The sequence below is a fragment of the Aquarana catesbeiana genome, linkage group LG03, assembly GCF_042186555.1.
Source record: "Aquarana catesbeiana isolate 2022-GZ linkage group LG03, ASM4218655v1, whole genome shotgun sequence".
Classification (NCBI taxonomy): domain Eukaryota; kingdom Metazoa; phylum Chordata; class Amphibia; order Anura; family Ranidae; genus Aquarana; species Aquarana catesbeiana.
Genome location: NC_133326.1, coordinates 655,580,053 through 655,598,657, shown reverse-complemented (window position 1 = coordinate 655,598,657; position 18,605 = coordinate 655,580,053). Strand labels below are relative to the sequence as shown.

The 18,605-nt window shown below is 41.6% G+C and overlaps 1 protein-coding gene across 7 annotated transcripts in view; it reads left to right on the top strand.

Annotated features, from left to right (window-relative positions):
- Positions 1 to 18,605, top strand: part of CACNA1A (calcium voltage-gated channel subunit alpha1 A) — a 363,579-nt gene that overhangs the window by 93,187 nt on the left and 251,787 nt on the right. For 6 of the 7 annotated variants that reach the window (XM_073622741.1, XM_073622739.1, XM_073622740.1 and 3 more), the window contains exons 7-8: positions 4,624 to 4,739; positions 15,087 to 15,137. In XM_073622741.1, coding sequence (XP_073478842.1) covers positions 4,624 to 4,739; positions 15,087 to 15,137 — 167 coding nt within the window. The remainder of the gene's footprint in view (positions 1 to 4,623; positions 4,740 to 15,086; positions 15,138 to 18,605) is intronic. The other variant, XM_073622743.1, reaches the window with a different exon arrangement.

Below are 18,605 nucleotides of genomic sequence, written 5' to 3'. Positions count from 1 at the left end.
TAAGGTTGTTCTGAGGCCTAACCTCCATACTCCCCAAGACGGTTTCCTCCTTCCTCATTAACCAGGACATTATTGTCCCTTTCTTTTGTCCTGTTACCAAACATCCCAAGGAATAAGGAAATTCTATCCTTTCCACTCTACAAAATCTATTAGTGCTTTTCGAGCTTTTTAACATCAGGCATTTGTTTCTCAGATTTGCAAGAATGCCACCTGGTTTTCTGTCCACACTAAGGCCCCTTTCACACATGCGGACCGTTCATTTGATTAGTTCAGTCACTTTTTTTCAAAGAAAAAAGTTGACATTAGTTTTTCATCTATTTTTCATCTGTTTTTTCATCCGTTTTTTTACATCTGCTAGCTAGAGTCCTTAACCACTTGAGTCCCAGAGTCATGTTTTCATGCAAAAACGGACCGTTCATCCATTTACATCTGTTTTTTGTCCGATTTGTTTTAACGGATGAAAAACAGGCCTTTCATCCGTTCAAAAAATGGATGTTGATGGAAGCAGATGAAAATGGATGAAAACAGATGATCATCCGTTGTCATCCGTTGTTCCATAGGAATGCATTGATGTCCAATTTTCATCCATCAACAGATGGATGGTCTGTATGTGTGAAAGGGGTCTAAGTTTTACCAGATTGATGTTCAGGCCTCATCTAATACTACTTTTGTGTGAAAGGTGAAGGTGCTGTTCTCTGATTTCTGTTGAGCCCTTCCTTGACCTATTACGCGAGCCCTTGTTGGACTGCTTTTAGACGTCCCATGATTAAGACTAACATTCCTAAGTCCTGTACTTGTACAATTGAAAAAATAGGATTATTACTTATCTGTAAAATCCTTTTCTTGGAGTACAGTAAAGGGCACTAGTTGCTACAAACTAAGGCTTCCTGGGATTGGGAGGATTTATATAGGGAATGTCACTACACCTTTTTTTGGGTGTCCAGTCACCTGAAGGTAGCTGCATACAATCCATGGCTAAGACTAAAATAAAAAATACTATTTTATGACTTGCCTAAAAGCAGAATGACAGGTATGCTGCTAAATACTACAGTTAAAACACATGCACGTCAACTGGTTTGCTTGCCAAAGGATTTGTAAATCTGTTCAGCTGGTCTTGTTATCCACATTGTCAGAAACCATGAAATCAGACCTAGACAGAGGTACAGTTTAATCACACTTGTTTAATAATAAAAGTAAATAGAACAAACATAGTCAAAACATAGCCAGAGTTCAGGAACTGGAACGGATAGTCAGACAAGCCAAACCTCAGGGAGCCGGAGATGAGCGTAGTCAAACAGCAAACAGGATCTGGAGCCAGAAGGGATGTCAGCCAAGCAAGTCTTTTAACAGGAATGCAGGAGAGCGTCTCTGTGATGTTGACTAAAGCGAAGACAGAGATCCTCTGGGCTGGACGGCTTAAGTAGGCAGGACTGACGAGCAGATGAGTAACTGTGGAGAGATAGAAGCTGGCAATTAGCCGACAGCTGAGCAGCCAGCTCAGAGAAGGAAGGGCTGAGCCCAGCCCTGACACACATTTCACAGTAACAGGATTCCACTAATTCAGCTTCACAATTTTCCGTGTCCAGTCTGCTCACTGGTGTCACGATTTAGACCGCAGTTTCCCTGCCTATGTAATTAGTCCTCTAATTCCTTTCACATGTGTTCTTGGATTCTGCGCTAACCTATGGGCGTCGTCTGCTATTCTGTGGGTTTATATTTCCTTTCCCTCCCATCACTTCCTGGCCCCACCTCCTAGTTTGCTTTCCTACATATACATGTACTCTATGCAGCGCCCATTGCCTGAGCAACTTCACAGTTCTCTGAGCTCCTGTTTCCTTGATATTGCGTGTATTCTGTGTCTGACTTCCCTGAGTGCCGACCTTGACTTCGTCTACCATCTGTGCTTACCTGCCAAGCCTGCCCTGACCTTGGCTTGTTTTCTGGATTTCCTTCTGTCTTCTACCATTGTATTCTCCAATGGCTAGTTGTCTCTGCACCCTCAGCTGGGCATACCCGGGGGGGGGGGGGGGCGCGACCTGGTTCCAGTTTGCTGCAAGTCCATCCCCACCATCATGGGCCCTGGTGAAGAAACAGGCTGAGGCTTAGACTTTGCGCCCTGGGTATCCCAGAGTTGCCGATCTACAAGACATCACTATCACAGACCCCTGACAATTGGATAACAAAGTATCCTCATCACTGTTGATTCCTTCTGTAATGAGCAGGAAAGTGAGGAAGTTGTGAAGATAAACTTGGAAATCAGTGGTGTCCTCTACCAGGCTTTGCAGTGTGGAAAAAGTGTACCATTCATAAATGACTGAACAGAATTACAAATCCTTTGACAGGCAAACCAGTTCTGTCTGTATTTTGGTTGGGTGTTTAGTTGCATGCCTGGTGATTTTGTTATGGCCTGTTCACATTATATTGTACTGTTGTGACACATCTGCTGCAGCCTACAATGTTGCTGTAACACATTCATTTTGAATGGGCCCCAACACCCCAATGTTTGTTAAACATTTATTTTTAATTAAAGAAGATGGTGGCACACTCAGGTAATGTTTGAATAAAGAAAGAAAACAAACAACAATGGTTTATTATGTCTATAGTGATTGCCAATTTCCATAAACTATTTATGGCCAATTCAGACTGACTTGCGCTAACATGTATGGAAAATGCATGTACATATCCATCCATTTTAGTTGTGTTTTAACGTGCGCTGACATAAAATTTGTTGTCGATTGACATACATTTTGACGTCCGTTGACATGCATGCACAGCGTTATGGTGTGAATAGGAAATTATGGTATTTCAGATGTCCTTCCGTTGATCTGCGTTTTACAGCTGTGCTAAAAAGCAGAACAACGCACTGTGCCCTCACCAAATCAAGGTGCTTTATTCTGATTCCAGTACCTGGGAATAACAATTTTAGCTGGCCTGTATTAGGTAGGTTTTTAATTCACTTATTTTACATTTAAAGGGTAACTTCACTTTCATGGGGAAAAAAATTGAAAAAATAATATAGCATATACAATTGCCACACAAGTCATGTTGTAATTGAATGTTATTAAAAAATACCTTTCTTTTTCAATCTGTAAATATCTGAAAATGCAATGCAATATGGCTACCTGGACTACCTGGAGGTGTTCTGTACACAGAATGTGTACAGAACGCCCTCCAGATATGTAATTTCCTGCTTGTGTGATTGGCTCACTGACTTTCCCAGAAGTCTGCATTAAGATACAAGTCAGATTTCAGGCATCCCCTGGAACAAAAATGTCATTTTTGATGAGATACTCCCAAAAGGAACACGTCTAAAGGGATGTAGACCCTGCATTCTTCCTCATTAGTGCCCTGCAGCTGCTGCAGCGAAATGATAATTATGAAACCACTCCCATTAGATTCACTTTCCCACATGGACACAGACAAACACACAGGGACTTCTTCAGAATAACAACTGTTAGGAATCTGCAACAAAGTTTGTTAGAATCCTTGCAACGTACATAGATCACCCAGTGGGGAATGTTATTTCTCAACAAAAGTGGAGTTACGCTTTAATTTTATCTGAGTCTATATTCAAGATTATAACTTCAGGACAGAGTTAAATGCAGATCCCAGTTATGAGATTGTTATATGCAAGTTCTCACAAAAGTGAGTACACCCCTCACATTTTTGTAAATATTTTCTTCTATCTTTTCATGTGACAACACTGAAGAAATGACACTTTGCTACAATGTAAAGTAGTGAGTGTACAGCTTCTATAGCAGTAAATTTGCTGTCCCCTCAAAATAACTCAACACACAGCCATTAATGTCTAAACCGCTGGCAACAAAAGTGAGTACACCCCATAAGTGAAAATGTCCAAATTGGGCCCAAAGTGTCAATATTTTGTGTGGCCACCATTATTTTCCAGCACTACCTTAACACTCTTGGGCTTGGAGTTCACCAGAGCTTCACAGGTTACCACTGGAGTCCTCTTCCACTTCTCCATGTCGACATCACGGAGCTGGTGGATGTTAGAGACCTTGTGCTCCTCCACCTTCTGTTTGAGGATGCCCCACAGATGCTCAATAGGGTTTAGGTCTGGAGACATGCTTGGCCAGTCCATCACTTTTAGCCTCAGCTTCTTTAGCAAGGCAGTGGTCATCTTGAAGGTGTGTTTGGGGTCGTTATCATGTTAGAATACTGCCCTGTGGCTAAGTCTCCGAAGGGATGGAGACTGGGCTACATTGCAAGGCAACAGTGTGATTCAGCCTTCACATTTCCAACAACGTTTTTTTTTTTTTTCTATCGCAGCATTGCAATATGTTGTATGTGTTGGTGTGCCATTCAAAAAAAGGCAGTGCACATATAAAACGCATTGCAGTAAAAACACGTGGTACCGCTCTCGTTACCGTAGCACGCAGTGTGTGAACAGGTCCTAAATAAAAACTCTGCTCTGTGTTCCCCATATCCATCAGTCAAAACGAAATCTGCGCTGCAAAGTGACAGTTGGGGAATAAAGGTGAGAAGCTGATTGGTCAATGTGGGGCGAATGTTTCTGATTTAAGATGAACGAGGTCAGCTCTGTTTTTCTCCTGCACGTTTTTAAGGAATTGTTGTGCTTACAGATATCTTTGTGTGCCACAGGGAGTTTGCCAAAGAGAGAGAGCGTGTAGAGAACCGGAGGGCATTCATGAAACTAAGGAGACAGCAGCAGATTGAAAGAGAGTTAAATGGCTACATGGAATGGATATCCAAAGCAGGTGGGTTCAAAGATGTCCTAGACAACATAACATACTAAATGTGTGTGTATATGTGTATATGTGTGTGTATTTATGTGCATATATAGATATATATATATATAATATATATATATATATATCTATATATAGAGATATAGATATATATATATATATATCTATATCTATATCTATATATCATCTGCGCACACAGATTCAGGAACAGAAAGCGAAGAGCAAGTGTGACATAAAATATACACCAGCCCACAGTTCCATGTGACCAAACTCTGACAAGCTTGTTAGAACAATAACATTTCTGTCTTGGCACAGCTGCCAGCTGAATGTCGTTTTGAGACCCACAGGCAGAATGCAGACTGCAGTCAATGTTGATGTTCTTTTTTTTTAAAATAAAAAAGACTATTTGAGGCTTAGCAGCCCCTGGAGGCTCACAAATATTTACTGCAGTGTTGTCCCCGTTGGCAAATACCAGAGCTGCCTGCATGCCAGACAGCTGGCCAGTGGCAGCCAGAACTGTCAACTTAATATTTTGTGTGTACACAGGTTAGTTGAATCACCTAACAACTTATGTCTGCCTGTTTGTCTGTCAAATGAGATTTTTGTCTCTTCACAAAGTCTTAACAAAGGTGTCACATACTGGCAGCTGTACTCCTTAATATTTGTTAACTATGGATAATCCATTAAGTGAGAATAAAGATGGCCATACCCTGATTATTTGATTGCCTTCTGTTGAAGGGATATGTTGAAAAGCTTTTCCTTCCCTCTCTAATTCCTTCAACTATTATCATGGTCCTCAACAACTTCACGACATTGATGATGTTACCTGACCCTTCTCCCCTTGGGACTTCAGGGCCATTATATTCATCCTCACCCTAGTAGTCTTATGCCCCGTACACACGATCGGATTTTTGGACAACAAATGTTGGATGTGAGCTTGTTGGCGGAAAGTCCGACCGTGTGTATGCTCCATCGAACATTTGCTGTCGGACTTTCCGCCAACAAATGTTGGCTAGCAGGTTCTCAAATTTTCCGCCAACAAAACTTTGTTGTCGGAATTTGCACACGAGTCCATCGCACAAAAGTTCACGCATGCTCGGAATCAAGCAGAAGGAGCAGCATTAGCTATTGAACTTCTTTTTTCTCGGCTCATCGTACTTCACCACGTTCCCACATTTGTAATTGTTGGCCAACATTTGTGTGACCGTGAGTATGCAAGACAAGTTTGAGCCAACAACCTTCGAACAAAAATCCACGGTTTTGTTGGCGGAAAGTCCGATCGTGTATAGGGGGCATAAGTGTTTTCCTTAGGTGTATCTGGCACTTTTATTAATAGCTTGTAGATGCTTTGCTCTCACTTCCATGGTACCATTTTTATCACTGTACTATGCCTAACCAACATCCCTGTGGTCCTTTTCTTTCTTCCCCTTTTCATCTTACTTTCTTCTTATACCGCTTTTCTTGTCTACCCTACTTTAATACCCCCCTCCTTTTCCCATCCCTCTCCCTTTCCCATCCCCTCTCTCTTTGCCACTTTCTCCCAAATCCATCATAATGATCCAACCAGTTATATCCTTGTTGTGCTCCCCCCCTTTTTTTCTTATGACAAACAATGCTACTCCATCTACATATGATGTTCATTGGATTACCTTCTTGGCAAGAGTGATTTACTTTTGTTTATTGCATAAGCATATGTAACTTGTCCTTTCTTATGGATAGTATCCTTGGTATTTCTGTTTGTCATATAATAAAGTCTATTATAAAAAAATAAATAAAAAAAACTTTTCTTGATCATCGGGTTCAGCCACTAATCAGTAAATTCTGCAGTTAGCTGTCAGAATATGGTGTCCTGGAGGGGGAGGTTCCTCCATCCACCTCATTTGTGTGGATGGAGGAACCTGTTCGTTTTTTTTGTTCAGCCCACTGGCTGCACAGAAGAAACTAACAGTGCATGGTCAACGTAATCACATCACTGGCCTTGGAATGGCCATGGCATTTATTGCTGGCTTTGGAATCACCATGGCATTTATCCTTTACAAAGGGTGCGCAAGGCAAATCCACTTGGTAACTAGGAAAAACTGTAAAATTCTGGTGGAGATATCTCACTACTAAAGTATTTGGATGCCAGCAAGATTTTGGAGAATAAGTAATACACATACATTCCAGCGATGGTAACTGAATAAGACGAGGACATGAATATCTTCTGTTTTAGGAAGAAGGTCATTGTAGTCCTTAGACCAGCTATAGAGGCAGCGAATTTCCTTCCTGCAACCATGAGTTGACAGTGTTGATCCCTCCCACAAGCCATTGACAATGATTATTGCTAGCGGCTGTAACAGCTGTTTGCAATAATCGCATGTAAAATCTGGCAGGCTAGTTGTACCCAAGTTGATCGATCAATCAGCTTGAGTACTTTCAGCCTGCCCATACATGGTTTGAATCTTGGCCGGTTCCTGCTGAACCAACCAAGATTCAAATAGTCTATGGCTGGCTTTAGTAGTGCTGTTAATTCATTTTTTGGTACCTCTTGACTGCCACACTAAACATTTAATGGCTTTTCTATATATTATTATTATACAGGATTTATATAGCGCCAACAGTTTGCGCAGCACTTTACAACATGAGGGCAGACAGTACACTTAACATACAAATCAATACAGGAGGGATCAGAGAGCTATGCTCATTAGAGCTTACAATCTAGATGGGAGGGTCAAGTGGAAACAAAAGGTAACAACTGTGGGGGTGAGCTGATGGAGAAAATTAAAAAAGTTGTTAGGTGTGGGTAGGGTAGGCTTCTCTGAAGAGAAGGGTTTTCAGGGATCCTCTAAAAGCTAATAGAGTAGGGGTAGGGCATTCCATAGGATTGGAGAGGCTTTGGAAAAGTCCTAGAGGCAAGCATGAGAGGAGGTATTGAGGGAGCTAGAGAGCAGGAGGTCTTGAGAGGAACGAAGAGAAGGATTAGGTTGGTATTTAGAGACTAGGCTAGTGATGTAGCTGGGGGCTAAATTGTGGATGGCTTTGTAGTGTTATATCTGTTACAAAATCACTGGTTCAATGTAAAGTGAACCTCTTTTTACAAAATCATAAACCAGCATTATTATGGATTAGATGGCACTATAAGGTCCCTTTAATGTACTGACTTGTTTCCTGAGGGGAACCCAGCATCCCCCAGTAGCTTCTGAGTCTGAGGATTGGGGAATATGTTGCAAGCAGATAACAAATTGTCAATACTTAAAGATTATCCCTTCCCATATCCTGCAAAGTAATTGTATTGCTTTTCGATACATCTGGAATAAGCATGTAGCAAATGAAGTCACCATAATTTTTTCAGGTTTGTGAAAGTGTTGAAAGCATTTGATTGGCATGACAGCTAGTCACCTAGCATGTTCTGAAGAAGTCAGAAATGGCAGGCCTTGTGCTTTTCATAGCAACCTCTGTGTCTCCCAATCCCGCCACCTTTGCGAAATAACTGGGTCTGCATGTACAGTAAATGCGAAGAAAAATATAAAGGCCTTTGGAATTTATATACTAAACCATACTATTACGTGTATTAGCCAAATGCATTTGTGAGAATACAGTATTTCTCAGCAACAGTGGTCCTCATCTCTTAGAAAAATGTCGATATTTGCATTCACCATCCCGCCCAAGCACATGGAACACAGTACATTAGATCTGCATTCTGAATTCTCAGCACTTGTAGTTTTTGGTGTAACTGAACATCCTATAGCTTCTCTATCTGTTCCTTTGCTAACATGTACCCGATGTTACATAACCGTCCTCCCTCCCTAAGTCTAAACACTTAAATGTAACCCTAAACAAATTACTTAAATTTCTAACATCCTCCCTACAATACCCTTACTGTGGACCCTACACACTCAATGGTCCATTTATAAAGAAGTGAAAGTGAATTTCAACAAACATTCTCTGGTGGAGAATCAATCACTGTCTTTTAAAGCACAAGGAACCGGAAGATTCTCCCACAGTGAATGGTTGCTGAAGGTCAGATTCACAGCTTTATAAAGAAAACTCCCTAAAAAGAAAAAAAAAAAAAAAAAAACAATCCGTCCCTAAATGAAACGAAGATCTGTATATATTTTTTAGCAATTATATTTTGCTTTTGTGATTTATATTCTGTTTTTTCGCAGTGCAAGCCCCTGGTCTGTGGTTGGCGCTAAGCGGAGGTGTGTCAGGTGACATTTTGAAACCTGCCATGTACTCCCATCTTCCTCCATGCAGAGAAGATTGGAGCATTTGCTGTCACATGCCAGCAGTTTACATAAAAAATATTACATTATTACATATTTTTTTTTATATTATTTATTATCGGGTTGATTGCTTATGAACTGCAACTGCCAACACCTATAAGGTAAAAAGGAATAGGAAACAAAACTGCACAGTGAGTGGCTGCAATATTGGAGGATCAGTCTGCAGAATGTTGCCAGCAGAAATGAAGTCCAAGTGATGGCAGGTCCACCAAATCATTACTAATTATTGAAACAGCTTTACAGTAAGAAGAAGAGATCCTAGCATTAGACAACTTTATTTGGGAGCCTCTAGTGTAAAAATACATTTTGGGTTTGCTGACACTGAACCTTCCTCTAAACCCCAACCCTAAAACTTAAACTAAACCTCCTAATCCCTGGACCCCGACTCTAACATTAACCCCAATGTGACCCACTAAACTGAGCTCCACTCCTAAACAATTCCCTTGTTTTCTAAACTCACCTCTTGTGCTGAATGATTACACCAGAAGCCACTGAAACCAATTGTTGCTACCGACAACTTGTGATATGTAGTGAAAATCTATATAATTTTCTGGTGTATTAAGGTTAGGCCTTGACTTACCATTAGGCACAGGCCTATAGGCGATAGAACCAAAATGGTGGTTTTTCCTCCAGTTATTGTGCCATGTGTTTTTTTTTCCAGGCCTAAGTAGTAAGACTTTAATCTCATATAAGATTATTTATATATTGTCATAATGTTCTGAGCAAGGTTAGGGCCAGTAAAACAAGAGGTAATCTTAGTAGAAAGGGTTTTCTGGACATCAGAATGTGCACACTTCTCAACTTTTTGAGATGGGAATGAGTGACTCCTACTAGCAAAAGTATTTAGACATAGGACATGCCACCCTGCCACACCCCTTTAAAGAAGAATTAGTTAAAAAAGAGAGATTAGTTAAACCAGCCATTCTCAACCAGGATTCCACGGGACCCAGGGGTTCCTCCAGGGTTTGCGAGGGGTTCCTTGAGCTGTGGCTGATGAACCACCTATTTGATGATGCCTACAGAGTTTAAGGTTCAGCATCACTTAGCAAAGCCAGCAGCATGACAACAAATATTTTTTAAGCTGTCTTTAAGGGTGGCGTTCTGAACAGCACTTTAAAGGGGGTCATTCTTCCTATTAATCACCAATATAAGGAGCATTGTTCCTATTGAGCCCTGATGATTTGGTTTCAGTTCCTCGAGACATGAAAATTATTTTTGGGGTTCCTCTAGGGTTAAAAGGTTGAGAAAGCATGAGTTAAACCCACAAGGGTTTTTTCTTTATATTTAGCACCACTATTCCTTTTTATTAGCTTTTGAAATTTACAGATGCAGAAATTTAGAAATGGGATGAAAGGTTTAACACTGGGAATGGCCTTTAAAAAGATAAATAGTGCTTTTTATATACAACTTTATAGATTAGACCAAAATGAGGGACAAATGAGGAGGAAAGAGGGATAGAGGGGCTTTGTTCAAAATCAGGGACAGTCCCTCGAAATCAGAGACAGGAGCTATGGAATGTGTGTGCCTATAAGCTCAGGGAATTTGGTCCTGGTGCAGGTGTAGTTTTACTAGAAAACGAACCTTGCAACCAATCTGAAGACATCATTGATTAAGGTGAACAACAATCCTAATTTTCTTCACACTGTGTTTACAACGTTGTTCCAGGAAGTCATTACCTAAACTTTTTCAGTTTAGTCAAGCATCCTGTTATTCAAGCATATGTAAACAACACAAACCTGCCCATTGTGGAAATTTATGACGCATGGCTTGGAAGCTTGTTTCTGTGTAATGATGGCTTAGGCTTTTTTCTGCTTATTCCATAGAACAGAACTGCTTATACGCTTTTCCATCACACCAGGACAGTCTGTAGTGCCCCCTCTTGGGGATTCTTATAACATACCAAAGACAAAATCATAATGAGCTGAATGGTATTGGCAGCTCCCACCATAAGACAAGAATCAGCAATCAATATCACTCACGCATGTTTAACCTCAGATAAACCATGCACAGCTAAAGACTGAGGCTTAAGCAGCTTTTGTTTTGTACCCATAAAGGTTTATACTATATCCTCACTGTAGTTCTTTGGACACATACTTTATTATTAATAGAAACCTGTATTGGGAGAAATATTCAGACTGCCATTGGTGACCTCCATCTGAAAATACTAGTTGCCTTGCTACACATTGTAGACAATGACAGTGATGTTTGAAGAACTGTGGATATCAGCCTTTCTGTCCAAGGTTGTTCTTATCGCAAGGCCATAATTATTGCCCAGTGAATAGGGCAGCAGGTTTAGAGGATATGGCAGCATCATTCATATATATGCACCAGGGCGACATGGTATAATGGACATTGCCAGGCAGAATGCTGGAAAAGGCGACCCCCTTAGCTATGCATACACATTCCTGTATGTGAGCTAGGCTATGGACTAGGCACATCTGCAGGAATGCTCGGGGAACTTTTTAAATGTAACTTCAAATGTCTAGATCTTTTTTTTTTATGAACGATAGGGAAATTTGCACTAGCAGTATCCTTGATGATCCCATTATATAATTTAAAAGACAGAAAGAATTACCTGTAGACCCTAAGCCATGCATCCTGGGTATTCTGGGTGCCCTGCAAGTGGAAAGCTTCACTAGAGAGGCCATTACTCAAGCCTTTTTCAGGCTCCTAGGCTTATCCTTATACATTGAGGGAAAAAAGTATTTGATTCTCTGCTGATTTTGTACGTCTGCCCACTGACAAAGAAATGGTCAGTCTATAATTTTAATGGTAGGTTTATTTTAACAGTGAGAAACAGAATAACAACAAAAATATCCAGAAAACGCATTTCAAAAAAGTTATAAATTGATTTTCATTTTAATGAGTGAAATAAGTATTTGATCCCCTATCAATAATCACATTTCTGGCTCCCAGGTGTCTTCTATATAGGTAACGAGCTGAGATTGGGAGCAATCACTTAAAGGGAGTGCTCATAATCTCAGCTTGTTACCTGTATAAAAGACACCTGTCCACAGAAGCAATCAATCAGTCAATCAGATTCCAATCGCTCCACCATGGCCAAGACCAAAGAGCTGTCCAAGGATGTCAGGGACAAGATTGTAGACCTACACAAGGCTGAAATCGGCTACAAGATCATCGCCAAGCAGCTTGGTGAGTGGGTGACAACAGTTGGTGTGATTATTCGCAATTAAAAGAAACACAAAATAACTGTCAATCTCCCTTGGACTGGGGCTCCATGCAAGATCTCACCTTGCGGAATTTCAATGAACATGAGAATGGTGAGGAATTATCCCAGAACTACACAGGAAAATCTTGTCAATGATCTCAAGGCAGCTGGGACCATAATCACCAAGAAAACAATTGGTAACACACTACACCGTGAAGGACTGAAATCCTGCAGCACCCGCAAGTTCCCCTGCTCAAGAAAGCACATGTACAGGCCTGTATGAAGTGTGCTAATGAACATCTGAATAATTCAGAGGAGAACTGGATGAAAGTGTTATGTTTAGATGAGACCAAAATCAAGCTCTTTGGCATTAACTCAACTCGCCGTGTTTGGAGGAGGAGAAATGCTGCCTATGACCCCAAGAACACCATCCTCGCCATCAAACATGGAGGTGGAAACATTATGGTTTGGGGGAGTTTTTCTGCTAAGGGGACAGGGCAACTTCACCTCATCAAAGGGACGATGGACGGGGCCATGTACTGTCAAATCTTGGGTGAGAACCTCCTTCGCTCAGCCATTGCATTGAAATTGGGTCATGGATGGGTATTCCAGCATGACAATGACTCAAAACGCATGGTCAAAGAAACAAAGGAGTGGCTCAAGAAGAAGTACATTAAGGTCCTGGAGTGGCCTAGCCAGTCTCCTGACCTTAATCTAATAGAAAATATGTGGAGGGAGCTGAAGGTTCAAGTTACCAAACGTCAGCCTTGAAACCTTAATGACTTGGAGAGGATCTGCAAAGAGGAGTGGGACAAAATCACTCCTGAGATGTGCAAACCTGGTGGCCAACTGCAAGAAACGTCTGACCTCTGTGATTGCCAACAAGGGTTTTGCCACCAAGTACTAAGTCATGTTTTGTGAAGGGGGTTGAATACTTATTTTACTCATTAACCGATTCAGCCTGGAAGACTTTACCCCCTTCCTGACCAGAGCACTTTTTGCGATTCGGCACTGCGTCGCTTTAACTGACAATTGCGCGGTCATGCGACGTTGCACTCAAACAAAATTGACGTCCTTTTTTTTCCACAAATAGAGTTTTCTTTTGGTGGTATTTGATCACCACTGCGATTTTTTTTTTTTGCGCTATAAACAAAAAAAGAGCGACAATTTTGAAAAAAAAACCCCACAATATTGTGTACTTTTTGCCATAATAAATATCCCCATTTTTTTTTTTTAAAAGCAAATTTTTTCTCAGTTTAGGCCGATATGTATTCTTCTACATTTAAAAAAAATCGCAATAAGCGTATATTGATTGGTTTGCACAAAAGTTATAGCGTCTACACACTATGGGATAGATTTATGGACTTTTACATTTTTTTAAGGTTTTTGGTAATGATCAGTGTTGTGTTTTTAGCAGTAAGAAGGGTTGCTGGTTCGAATCCCAAACACAACACTACCTGCCTGGAGTTTGCATGTTCTCCCTGTGCCTGCGTGGGTTTCCTTCGGGTACTCCGGTTTCCTCCCACACTCCAAAGACATGCTGGGAGGTTAATTGAATCCTGTCTAAATTGTCCCTAGTATGTATGAATGTGAGTTAGGGACCTTAGATTGTAAGCTCCTTGAGGGTGTAGGGACTGATGTGAATGTATAATGTATATGTAAAGCGCTGCGTAAATTGACAGCACTATATAAGTACCTGAAATAAATAAATAAATAGCGTCTACAAAATAGGGGATAATTTATGGCATTTTTATTATTAATTTTTTTTATTAGTAATGGCGGCGATCCGCGATTTTTATCGGGATTGCGACATTATGGCGGACACATCGGACGTTTTTGACACTATTTTGGGACCATTGTCATTTATACAGCGATCAGTGTTACAAAAATGCACTGATTACTGTGTAAATGACACTGGCAGTGAAGGGGTTAAAGACTAGGGGGCCATGAAGGGGTTAAGTGTGTCCTAGGGAGTGATTCTAACTGTGATGAGGCTGGGCTTGAACACACAGGACAGCGATCACTGCTCTCGATGACAGAGAGCAGTGAACTCTGTCATGACACAAGGCAGAACGGGGAAATGCTTTGTTTACAAAGGCATCTCCCCGTTCTACCTCTCCATGACACGATCGCGGGCATCCGGCGGACATCGAGTCCACGGGACCCGCGGTCATGGAGAACGCGGCGCGTGCGCGCGCAGCACCGCTTCTTAAAGAGGACGTACCTGTACGCCCTTTTGCCCATCAGTGCCATTCTGCCGACGTAAATCGGCGTGCGCTGGTCGGGAAGCGGTTAAAATGCAAATCAATTTATAACTTTTTTGAAAAGTGTTTTTCTGGATTTTTTTTTTGTTGTTATTCTGTCTCTCACTGGTAAAATAAACCTACCATTAAAATTATAGACTGATCATTTCTTTGTCAGTGGGCAAACGTACAAAATCAGCAGGGGATTAAATACTTTTTTCCCTCACTGTACACCGGAGGTCCCCTGACCCACCCATCCATGCTGAATGGGTTTAAAATATGGGTGAAACACTTAGGCTAGAATGTTTAATTTTTCTGCAGCGGGAATGCCCTGGCAAATTCGAGAAGTTATGGGGTCCATGGCTGGACACTCTGATCTTATTGTGAGATTGTATACATTTGTATAATTCGTTATTTTCTGAATGGCTTACTCTTTTCTGTACAAGTGTTTTTGCTGAAAACATCTGTCTGTACGCTACAATGTGAACTGGGGCTGTTCTGGATTGGTAAGGTTTTATTGTTTTTTTTCTCAATAAAATCTTCTATTTCTGAATTTAAAAAAAAGAAAGAAAGGAAAAATGTCAAAGTTATCTTAGGATAATGTGTTAAAAATGCTCTTATCCTGTGATATGACTTTTTTCTTTCCACTCTTTCTTTTATGTGGATTTCACTCTAGAAGAAGTGATTCTGGCAGAAGATGACAGCGATGTTGAAAGACTTCCATACGATGGTAATTTTGATATGAATGGGAAATGCACCTAATTATAAATATTATATTATATTTAAATGTAGTATTTTAAAGAGTGCCTGTACAGAGTCATATTTGGGGCTAAACCACTATGCAAATACTCATAAACCTCTACAAAGGTGTCTACAGACATGGCTGGACCTGTTCAGGGCAAAGTTGAGTGGCCAAAAGGAATATTCCTCCTCCATATAAGAACAAGCATTTACCTAATGTAAAAATGTATGTTTAAAAAAAGATCTTTTATTAAAGTGGCCAGGTAGTGTATACCCAGGTAGCTGCTGTCAAATGTCTTTTGTTAGCTTGGGAGCTGATCTTTGCAAATAGAAAACTGTTGTTTATAGGTCGCTTCCTTTGAAGGTCACTACTCAATCTATGCACCAATTAAACAGTCATGCCCTGTACACACGACCAGTTTTGCCGTCAGAATAAACTCTGAAGGTTTTTCCGACTGAGTTCCGACGTAATTCCGCTCAAGCTGTCTTGCATACACACAGTAACACCAAAGTCCGACTGTCCAGAACGAGGTGACATACAACACGTATGACGGGACTAGAAAAAGGGAGTTCAATAGCCAGTAGCCAATAGCTTCCGTCTCATATTTGCTTCAGAGCATGCGCCGTTTTTGGTACGTCGGAACAGCATACAGACGAGCGGGTTTCCCGATAGTAATTCGTTCCGTCTGAAAAATTTAGAACATGTTCTCTATCTAAGTCCTTCTGAATTTTCGACGGAAAAAGTCCGATGGGGCATACACACGATCGGAATATACAATGAAAAGCTCCCATCGGACTTTTTCTGACGGACATTCCGCTTGTGTGTACGCGGCATTACAGTGGTGGATTTGTGAATGACCAAAATAATTGTTTGGCCAGCACTACCAATTTACTACACACTGGCTCCAATAAACAGTCTAGGGGAGTTTTAAAGCTTATTACTTGAAGAACTTCAACAGGGAAAAGGGAACTTGGGCTTGGGGTACATCAAAATGCTCAGTAGTTAGTAGTGGACAGTCTCTCCCAGTAGTAGCAGTAGGTAGTGGTGAACAATCCAAGGCCTCACAGCTAAAGACCATGGGGCAAGTCTTTAAACATCTGGTTACCTTGCGCCTATGCACATCTACTGGTACCCAGTGCAGCTTCCAGCACAGGGTCGCAGGGATCAATATAAGGTCACTATTTCCAAGTCCCCAGGACAGCTGCCTCCAGATGGCACCTCTCAGGACCAGATCCTTTGTGGCATCAGCTCTGAGAAAAATCCATTCAAGCTCTTAGTCCTGGCACCTCTGAGGCCTCTGGAGCAGTTGTATAGTCCATGGGCTGCCTATGAGCAGCAGCCCCTGCACCTCTGTAACCCTCCTAAGGAGATGGAACCCAACTCTCCAGTGTCTCAGACTATTTATCCCATTTCAGCCCCCTACTGGACACTTCCTCTTCAGGGATTGGCTGGTACCCGATAAAAATTCAGGCAGGTTGATTTGAATCTCCCATCTTAAGCTCTGGAAGCTTCTTTCAGAGGTAGGGGGAACAGTGGCGGTGCTATGGGGGTGTGGAACGCACCTGGGTGACACCATCAAATTCTGCCACCCCACCTAGCTATTGGATGCGCTAACGGACGTGTGGCGATTGACATCATCCCACAGCGTGTGGGTGGGGCGTCTTGGGGGCCCGTAAGGGATGCGGCTGACAGCAGGTGCGGGATTGATCGCCACCACAACAGGTGTACGGCATCCCCCTTTAATTGATTCCCTCTCTCTGGGCTTTAAATACCGGGAGTGTTTGTTAGGCTGCTTACTTGCTTCAAACCACTCCAGGATTTACATATACGAGCCACACTATTGTTATCAGGTAAGCTGTTTGGGCTGGTCCATGCTTATTTATGCATTAAAACATCTGAGACTAGTCTTATCCATGCAATGGTATTTAGAGACATTCTATTTTATTTGATCTTTCCAGACTGCTGAGCATTCATATTAGGATATCTGCCCATCTATCCATTCTATGAATGGCCTATGCAAATATACAACCACCAGCAGCTTACAAACACTATATAATACACATACAGCCTTCAACAGGAATTGTGAGAGCACTGTGGCAGGCTAGGGGGGAAGAGCCGCGCAGATGCGCTAACCTGCCCAGTGCCCTACTGCCCTGTCCTGCTAGATGACTAGCCTGCTCAGAGCCCAAACATTTAAACTTTGAGTTTTATTATATTCATATGATATTGTTGTTCAAATTTGCCAGTTGCTTGATAGCTGTTAACGGCACTACTATTGCCATTATATGCAGTGTTATATAGGAAACAAATTATTGGTGGGGGGTGGGTGACACCATGTTTTAGCGCACCAGATGACACCAACCCTAGTGATGCCACTGAGGGGAAAGCAATCAAACTCCCAGTCTGTGAGACCCTGAATAGGCCAGGACAAACAACTACTGCTCACTTGACTACAGACTACAAGAACCAAAGCTAAATTTGCCTAGCAACCTACGCTAGAAGGGTGCTACATCACCATAGTAGTAATGCTTTCACTACTATCCACCAACAAGATAGGCTAACCAACTAATTTGGCCTATAGAATGGCTGTTTCCTCTGTAGGTGATACATTTTAAGGCAAATATTTGCATGTGACTTTTGTTCTATCATTTTCAGATATTTGGCTCTGGCAGATACTAGGGCCCTTGCATCATTACAGAGTATACAATAAAAATGTGGGGCATTAAACGTGTTTGTCTTTCGACATATTCATTCATTAACATAACTGGAGTTATGATAATTCCAAACTTAAGCTGTTTTTACAACTACCTCTTTGTTAGGACATTCTTCCTACATGACACTACAGCTCTTTAAATGGGGCCTGCCCCCTCTCATGCCTCACAATAGGTATTTTACTATGACAGACAGCATGACTGACCAATAGTGAGGTCACTATACAAATGGAATGGTACAGGCCTGAGCTTAAGGAACTGAAGGCAAAGATCTGAGGACCAGAGGGTCCAGGATTTTAAGACCCCTTAAAGTGATTGTAAAGGCTCGTTATTTTTCCTATAAAAATAACAAACATGTTATACTTACCTGCTCTGTAGAAGTGGATTTGCACAGAACAACCCGGATCCTCCTCTTCTCAGGACCCTTTTCAGTGCTTCTGGCCCCTCCCTCCTGTTGAGTGCCCAAACAGCAAGCAGCTTGCTATGGAGGCACCTGAGCCAAGCCCCGCCCCCTCTCTCTCCTGATTGGCTAGCTGACTTTGATTGACAGCAGCGGGAGCCCATGGCATCGCTGCTTTGTCTCAGCCAACCAGGCTTGAGAATCTCAGATAGCTGAGACACTCATGGACATCGCTGGACAAAGAGGGACCTCAGGTAAGTATTAGGGGGGCTGAGGGGGGCTGCTGAACACAGAAGGCATTTTATCTGAATGCATAGAATGCATTCAGATAAAAAAATAACTTCT